Below are 8,841 nucleotides of genomic sequence, written 5' to 3'. Positions count from 1 at the left end.
GAAGGCCGCGGAGCCGCCGGTGCAGCGCCAGCGCCAGCCGCCGGGGCGCACTGCCGCCCCACGGGCCCTGCGCCCGGGCCGCACAGCCGCGCGCCAGGTAGCGCTCGTGGAGCACGGCGGCGGAGGGCAGCCAGGCCAGCGTGAGCGCCAGGTGCGCCAGCACAGCCGTGCCCATGTAGAGGGCGAAACAACGCACGGCCGGCAGGCGGCTCAGGTAGCTGGCATAGAAGGCCGCGGCCGTGGTGAGGCCGGAGACTAGCAGCAGGTAGCCGAAGTGGTGCATGGTGCGGCCCACGCGCTGTGCCAGCTCCCCCGAGGGAAGCTGGCTCTTGCTGAGGCGCCACAGGTCGAAGAAGATCAGGGTGTGGTTGGCACAGACGCTGCTGAGCAGGACGAAGGCTGCCAGATTGACAAAGGGGAAGTAGGCCATGCGGAAGGCCACCCGGTAAAGGAAGAAGGCAACCAGCAGGGACCCCAGCACCCCCAGCAGCACCATGAGTGTGAGAAAGAGGGAGCGCAAGTAGAGGGCAATACTGAGGAAGATGGCAGCCAGGGCCAGCAAGGGGTACACGGTGTCCTGGGCCAGGTAGTGCCTCAGCAGCTCCTGCTTGAGGCCCAGGTCCATGCCAGTGATGGATGTGTAGTTGTCAGAGAGCTCCCAAGGGGTGGTGAGGCGGTCCAGGTAGATGCCCATCATGGAGGCACCCTTTGGAGTGGGCAGGAAGAGCAGGCTGTACTTGAGGGAGGGCACCTGGTAGTCAGCAGTCTGGGGGCTCAGGAAGTCCCTGTCCAGCAGAAAGTGCAGGAGTTGGTAGACCGCACTGCTTCGGAAGCACTTGGTGGGAACCTGGGCGCAGTGTGGGGGCTTGTCCTGCCCCGGGCCCAGACAAGAGGGCACCAGGGCACCGCGGTGGTAGTAGATGGCACAGGCCCGCAGAAGGGCCAGCGTTCGAGCTGCATCCGCTTGGGTAGTGTCCAGGCAGGAGGAGCGGTTGGAGAGCACGGCCACATAGTTGCCCAGGGACCAGCTGGGACAGCACTTGTTGGCTTCCGTTCGCTGGCACAGAGCCCCAAAGCGGGTGTGGGAGCGGATCTGTACAGCACACACAGCAAGAGAGAGCTCAGGAGCAACACAGGGGCCCAGGCTTCCCCAGCTCTGTCCAAGGCCCCCTCACCTCCTTTCAGGCTATAGGACAGAGGCAGAGTGGTATCTCCACAGCCCAGTAGAAGTGGCTTGTCTCAGAGTTGCATTTGGCTCCAGACTACATCTTGCCTCCATCAAAGAGGAGCCTCAGGGATGCTGCCTGAGGCCTCACCCTGAGAGGTCCTGCCCTAAGGGCCCCTGCAGGTCACACACCCTGGCTCTTCACTGTCTGAGCCAGGAGTGCAAGTGGAAGTGCCAACCACAGAGGGGTCAAGGTTCCAGGGAACTGGAAGCAAACGGTGGGAAAAGTGAAGCCAAAACATTCTAGGATCAAGGTCAGTGCCAAGCCTTAGCCCCCTACCTTTATCCACTGGTCTGCTTAAACTCTCTTCGGGACAGGGCTGTTTCTTTTCTTTTTTCTTTTTTTAAATTTTTTAAAATGTTTTTTATTTATTTTTGAGAGACAGAGAGAGACAGCGCAAGCAGGGAAGGGTCAGAGAGAGAGGGAGACACAGAATCCGAAACAGGCTCCAGGCTCTGAGCTAGCTGTCAGCACAGAGCCCGATACGGGTCTCGAACCCACAAACCATGAGATCATGACCTGAGCTGAAGCTGGATGCTTAACCAACTGAGCCATCCAAGCGCCCCAGGGCTGTTTCTTTTACAGAACTTGTGTAAAAGAGATCTCTCTCCCACCTGCTGTTGACACAGCACATCACAACAGCTGGTGTAGTTTGGAGGGCACTGGCTCCAGGAATCAGAGGCCCTGTTGCCACCAACTGGCTATAATGGCCTTGGGCCTAAGATCATGGTGACACTAGTAACATTTATTAAGAGATTTCTATTGCCAGTCAGTATGGCAAATTCTATCTTCTTTAATTGTCTCAAGTCCCTATGAGAAAAGAAGTACCATTATTTCCCCCATTTTCTATACACAAAGCCTGAGGCACTGAGAGGTTAAATGTGCCTGCAGTTACACAGCTAGGAGGTGTTAGAACTGGTCTTGAATTCAGGCATCTGACTCCAGGGCGCATGTGTGAAGGCGTCTTTTGGTACTTAGGATACACTTGTATGGAGTGCCTTGGGCTACTCAGTTGTGTTCACACTGTTTTTAGCAGCAAATCGTTCTTCAGATGTCATGGTATATGGCTCTCCAGTTAGCACAGCTGGATTGGCACTGCTTGGGTTGATGGAGGCTGGGGCCCTTGGGCTGGGTCCTCCTCAAGAGCTCTTGAAGCTTCTTTTCAGGACCTTTTGAAAATTCCCAGGCTCCACATAGTCTCTGTGTCTTGGCTCTTCTAAAAACAGTTGCCTCCTCGTTCTCCACCCCAACTTGGAGCCTCTCAACAGGGTTGGAATAATTTTCTAATCAGGGAGTAGTCTTCCCTAGCCCACCCTGGCAGTCCTGGCTCAGCTGTATTTCCTTGAGATTGGGTCCCTGGTATCTCCCCGCGCTCCCCCCCCCCCGCCCCAACAGCCTCCAATACCCAGTCTGCTCACCTGGTCCTGTTCCATGCGACACATGGAATGGATGGCATGCAGGTTCCACAGGCTGCCCGCTGAGGTGGACATGAACACCAGCTGTGCATAGCTCTTCTCTGTAACACAACCCCCCACCCAGAGCTCAGCTCTTTGGCATCAGGTCCTGGGCCCACCAGAGGGAAGACGCTTACCCAGGGCCATGTGAGGTTCAGATCTTAGGAGTCTGAAGCCTGTGCCTGGCTGCCTGATTTGGTGCTCTGCCCCCACCCAGCTAGACCCTGTGTGGCTAGAGCACCTGTCAGCCTCGTTGCTGTAACCCAACTTCCTTGATGTAAACATGCCAGCCAACCTCCCACATTTGTTCTCCTGGGCCATCCTGTTCTGGTAGGTAGGACGGGGACCACTATTAAAGGCAAGAACTGGCCAGGCTGCAGCTTACCAGGGGGACCACAGAAGAAGTTCTCCTGCCCTCTGTCTTCCAGGGGTTCCACCATCCTACGAGGCCGGACCAAGCCCTCCTGGGCACTGCTCCAGGGTGTGGGGCTCAGAGTGGTGTGGGGGTTTGAGCTGAGGTGGAGAGAAAATCTATGCCAGGCACCATCAAGGAGTAGGGGCTCAGAGCAGGCCAGACGCCACTCCCCAGGGGATCCCAGCAAGTCCCTCCGACCTGCATTTAGGGAGGTAACCCAGTGCCCTCTCTTTCCCCCATTCGCTTCAACAGTGGAAAGGTGGGAACCCACTACCTGTTCAGCTCAAAGTCTGGGGAGAGAGAAAGCAGCTTCCTGGGGCCTGTGAGGGCTTGCAGTGTTCTCCAGACCACTAGCTTGCGCCCAATGTCTGTGTCTCGAGGCTCAAAACCCTGCAGGGAGGAGGACAGAGAAGATCAGGCAGGAGGAGGAGTGCTCCATCTGGCCCACCTTGGCCCTGACCCTTTGCCTCCCTGGATCAGAGAAGGCCAGCCCTCCTGTCCAGGTTGTTGGACAAGAGTATCACTTCTGTACCTGCTCCCCAACTTGCAGTGCCACCCCACTCCAGCTGCATCGTCCAACTTTCTGCCTCAGACAGAGCCAAGGTGGCCAGGCCTGGAGGCCCCCATCCCTCCCCTCAGCTCTTACCAGTAAGGGCTTGGAGAAGTCAGGCAGCTGGTCCCCCAACAGTCCAGCCAGGGTGCAGAGGAGGATGACAGTCAGACACAGCAGCAGCACGGCCACTGGCCACTCAGCAATCAGCTGGGAATAGCTAGGAAAGAGGAAGAGGACCCACAGGAATCAGTGTTGGGTATGGTAGCAGGGCATGGGAGCTTAGGAGTCACCAAGAAGGGGTGGTGAGGCCAAATGTGGCACCAGCCTAGTCACCCCTAGGGGGCCAGAGAAGACCCAGGCCTACCTCTTTGGCATCTGGAAGGTCCGTTCCTGCCTGTGGAAGAGAAGAAAAGAAGCTTGCTTGTTAGAGCCCTCTTGTAGGGTAGGAGGTAGGGTGTGGGGATAGAGGAATTTGGCACTAACCCTTTCAGGCTGCTCTCCTCCCAAGCTCCAACCCTACTTCCTTTTCCATCCAGGCTGCCTCCTCCATCAAAGGCAGGGGACATCCTGGGCTGCCTCCTAATGAAGGAGTCCTGAGCCCTGGGGGCTCACTCCATTTTTAAGCCTTGCCGCACATCCCAGTGGCAGCTTGCTGAACCCCTCCTTACCTGACACTGACCACATGGTGCTGCACGGATGGTGGCTTCCAGGCCCCATCTCGCTGTGAGGGGGCTGGAGAAGGGCTGAGGCTAGAGCCATGGGAGCATAGAGCTGCCCGGTCCCCAAGCCCTGGCAGGGAACTGTCCCCCCGGTATTCCTGTGGTACTCGGGGATAGGTGAAGTGTGAGGGGGCCAAGGGGCTGGATGGGCCCACAGGCTGGAGGGTGGAAGTTGCTGGTGGGGGTCCTGAAGAACTGGAAGTTTCCTCACGGGGGCAGCTGTGGACGGAGCAGCTTTTCTCTGGGCTTGCCTCCAGGGCCACAGCCTTGCTCTGGGACCTGGGGAGAGAGGAGACAAGGGTGATGGGGGCAGGGGGTCACCCCATGCCCCAGCAGCGTTAAGTAGTCTGAGGCAAGGAGTCGGGGGCTTGGGGTTGTTCTATTACTAGTCTTGGGGGAGAAGTGAGGAGGGTGCAGGCTCCAGCCCTACATCCCCAGCCCTACCTCCCAGCCTACTATCTCATTTGCTCATCTGTCCACACACCCAAAAAACAAAACAACTCCTCACATAAACCCTATAGGGGAAATACTTTCCTTGTTTTATAGATTTGAAAATAGGTTCAGTGAGCCATGAAGTGCTGGGCCTTAAACCCCCTTCTGACTTGCAGTTCTTTGCTCTTCCTGCTGCAGTCATCTGTTCATTCTCTTAAGCACCTGCTGCAATCTTGTTCCCACCTTAGAGCCTGTGGATTTTCTCCTCCTTCAGCTTGGGGTGCTTCTCCCCCAGATAACTGCATGGCTCACAGCTCCTCTTTAGTCTCCGTTCAACTATTACCTTCTTAGAGAAGACTTCCCTGGCCACCCTTTCTAAATAATACCAGTCAGCTCTCTATCTCCTTACCCTGCTTTATATTTCTTCACAGCATTCACCACAACCAGAAGTCATGCTGGTTGCCTGATTCTCAGATGGAATGTGGGCTCTGGGAGAGCAGGGTCTGGTGCATTTGTTCATCTTTGGAGCCCTAGTGCCTTGAACAGTGACTCGCACACAGAAGGTGCCCAGGGAATGTTTGTTGAATGAATACTGAGCACTAGACAGGCTGCTAATTGTGGTCCTGGGATGAACAGGGCCTTTGTCTTCTAGGTACTCATAGTAGGCAGGAGATGTTGACAACAGTCCAACATGTTGAGCGCTGTGAGAGAGGAAGTCACAGAGGGCTGAAGGAGCCCAAAGGAAGGCCCAGCTTTGATAGCAGTATGAGGTTTGGGGTATGCCAAACCTCAGGGAAGGGTTGGCAGAGGTAAGTGCTGCCCTTCCATCAGCTTTGGGCCATGGGGCTGAAGGTTTGCTTTGTAAGAGTGTGCTCAGTTGGAAGAGGGAGTTGGAACCCCCAAAGAACTTAATAAGGAGGAGTTAGCAATAGATTCTTCTTTCAAAATTACTCATGAGAGCAGCATTCAGTGCATGGACTAAGCTCCACTCCTTGCGTGCAGAGGGAGGTGGAGTCCCACCCAGTGGCAGGATTGTCAGACCTAGGACAGGAGAAGATGGCCACAGAACAGAGTACCTGAGGGCTATGAGGGTTCCCAGAGGGGCTCCAGCCTGGGAAGCCCTGGCTGGAGCCCTGTCTCCTCTCCCCATTCAACCGACTCACCTGGCTGGCCAGAACTTGTATAGTTGTGTAGTTTATGCTGAGCGAACCCTGGCTTCCGTCCCTGCCTGCTGCACTGCTGAAGGAGCTGTGTGCCAGAGTCCCAGCCATGGTGGCAAGTAGACATTGTTCAGGGAGGCTGGGTTCTGCCCAGAGACCAAGTATAGGAACTGGATAGAATAGGTAAGCTCTTTCTCCTCCACCCAAGATGGCTGGCTGGCATAGCAGTCTGGGAAAGAGCCCCATGCTGAGAGCAAAATGGGGGAGCATTGGAGGTGGGCTCCTGACTGTATCATCTTTTAGCTCTGGGGCCTTGGGAAAGACATACAATTCTTGGATTGCTGGCATCCTTGTCTATTGAGTGAGAGGATGTTGATAATACTCCCTCTCAGGTTGGGTGTGGGAAGTAACTGATGCAACATATGTGAGGTACCTCCCATGGAGCCTGGCATGTGGAAGACACATTTGCTTTCCTGCCCTTTCCCATGCCCAGTGCTTCAGGGAGCATATAGTTTAAGAAGTTTATTTAGGTTTACAACTTGACCTCTTTAGGCACCTCAGATAATATATCTCTATTTTAGAACTTCTCCCACCTTGAGAATCTCACTACACATATAATTATAAATACTTTCCTTTTTGTTATCTAAAAGCTGCATCAGAATTTGATCTCATGATTTAAATCACTGATACTTATTGGGGCACCTGGGTGGCTCAGTCGGTTAAGTGTTCGACTCTTGACTTTGGCCCAGGTCATGACCTCATGGTTTGTGGTTTCATGTCCTGCATCAGGCTCTGCACTGATGGTGTCAGAGCCTCCTTGGGATTCTTTCTCTCCCCCACCTCTCTCTGCCCTTCCCCGCTGGCTCTCTCCCTCTCTCTCTAAATAAATAAATGAACTTAAAAAATATCACTGATACTTATTTTTAAACTAACTCAATACTTATTTTTTTTTAAATGTTTTATTTATTTTTGATACAGAGAGAGACAGAGCATGAGAGGGGGAGGGGCAGAGAGAGAAGGAGACACAGAACTGGAAGCAGGCTCCAGGCTCTGAGCTACCTGTCAGCACAGAGCCTGATGCGGGGCTCGAACCCAAGGACATGAGATCTGACCTGAGCCGAAGTCGGAGGCTTAACCAACAGAGCCACCCAGGCGCCCCTCAATACTTATTTTTAAACTAACTCAATCTATAGAAAAAAAGGAATTTGACCAAAGATGTTCTAAAGGAAGACCTCAGATAATCCATAAAATTGATATAGCAGCCAGCGTCCTGGCAGATAAAAGACCTTACAGCCCTTCCCATGGGCCATAGGGAAGCTGGATAAATGGCCAGGGTTTATGTGTATAAGTGTGGACATTTGCTTCTTTAAGGTTATTTTTCTGCAAGTCATTTTTTAGCACCTACCACATGCTGGGCACTCTTTTTGGTCTGGGTTAAGTCCTAAAGGCATGAATATGACCCATTAGTTATGGTGTTCCTCTTTATTTATTTATTATTATTTTTTTAAGATTTTATTTTTTTAAGTAATCTCTACACTCAAAGTGGGGCTCGAACTCACAACTCCAAGATTAAGAGTTACATGCTCCACTGACTGAGCCAGCCAGGTGCTCCTTGGTCACCCTCTTTATATCAAAGCCTTCCTTCCAGGGGTCAGGAGAGTGAGGCAGCCAGGGTGCCTTTCCAGATGCCATGCCTTAGAGCACTCACTGAGCACTGGGTTTTTCCTAGGAACTAGGCCTTTCCACTTGGCGTGTTTGGTTGTTTTTTGTTTTTGTTTTTTTCTTCATCAAGGGAAGCTAGCACTTTGGAAGTGCTGGGGAAGAAAAGGAGAACTCTCTCTTAAGCAGTCTGCCAAAGCTCATAAGCCTGCATTGTTCTTTAGCTGGCATCTGTTCAAGGGGGATTCCAGTCTCTACCATTGGTTTGCTTCTACTGGGGTCCCCCTGGCTCCATCCCCTTCTTTCACACCACCCTTATCCCTATCCAGGGACCTAAGATCAGCTGGTTCCAAATCTCATCCTTCTTGACAGTAGTGCCCATCATTGTCAGTGTGGCAGAATTTGAAACCCTCCACATTCCAGACTCAACCCTCCCAAGGAGAGGAGCCAAACTCTTTTGAGAATAAGAGATTTCTCCTGCCAGCTCCTGCTGCCCTCTGTTCTCAGGATATCCTCAGGATAATACAAGTTAAACACCCCAGGCCTTACCTCTCCAGGCCCCTTTTATTCTTACCCCCTCAGTTCCATGGCTCTGACAAGGGTGAGCATGTAACCCTATGCTGGCCTGTAACCCAAGTGACTGGGGCAGGCAGGCAGGGGGATAGGAAGTGGTGACACAGGTTTTATCAAGAGGCCAAGGCTAAAGCAGCCAGGGCCAGGCTGACAGGGCCCCAGACACACATGAGAGACTCATAAGAGGTAAATGTACATGTACATCAACGGCACCCCCAGGCCCACAGTCACACAGCATGTGGACATCCATGTGATCCCACAGACAGGCCAAGAAGATGAGGGAACAAATCATGCCACTAGGAAAATAGAAAGGTAATTAAAAAAGAAAAAGCAGAGAAAGAACCATTTCAAATTGCTCTGTAGTTAATGTAAAGGACTGTGTGTACTTACACATGTGGACTGTTTAATTCACTATGTATCTAACCCCTGAGTAGTACTTAGCTCAGCAGGAACATATTTGTGTTTCTTAAATTGAACCATATCCCTTTGTCTGCTTAGTGTCCAGGGTCTCTGGGGAAGTGCAGAGAGAGGCCAGAGATCTCAGGGAATTGCTGAAAGAAAGCAAGTGGTTCCTGTGCCCAAGAATGACCCTCATGTGCAGGGAACGTGATCAGACTAGACAGGGCTTATCCTTGGTAAAATAAATATCC

General features: G+C 52.9%; 1 protein-coding gene across 1 annotated transcript in view; it reads right to left on the bottom strand.

Moving 5' to 3' along the window:
- DISP2 (dispatched RND transporter family member 2) overlaps window positions 1-8,841 on the bottom strand; it is a 12,182-nt gene that overhangs the window by 2,592 nt on the left and 749 nt on the right. Inside the window, exons 2-8 of the mRNA XM_029952559.1 lie at window positions 4,317-4,646; window positions 4,013-4,042; window positions 3,742-3,865; window positions 3,370-3,485; window positions 3,066-3,193; window positions 2,645-2,742; window positions 48-1,093 (exon numbers count right to left, since the gene is read on the bottom strand). Coding sequence (XP_029808419.1) covers window positions 48-1,093; window positions 2,645-2,742; window positions 3,066-3,193; window positions 3,370-3,485; window positions 3,742-3,865; window positions 4,013-4,042; window positions 4,317-4,646 — 1,872 coding nt within the window. The remainder of the gene's footprint in view (window positions 1-47; window positions 1,094-2,644; window positions 2,743-3,065; window positions 3,194-3,369; window positions 3,486-3,741; window positions 3,866-4,012; window positions 4,043-4,316; window positions 4,647-8,841) is intronic.

Source organism: Suricata suricatta, chromosome 9 (genome assembly GCF_006229205.1).
Source record: "Suricata suricatta isolate VVHF042 chromosome 9, meerkat_22Aug2017_6uvM2_HiC, whole genome shotgun sequence".
NCBI lineage: Eukaryota > Metazoa > Chordata > Mammalia > Carnivora > Herpestidae > Suricata > Suricata suricatta.
Note: the sequence above shows the minus strand (reverse complement) of the source record. Positions and strands in the feature narration are given on the sequence as shown.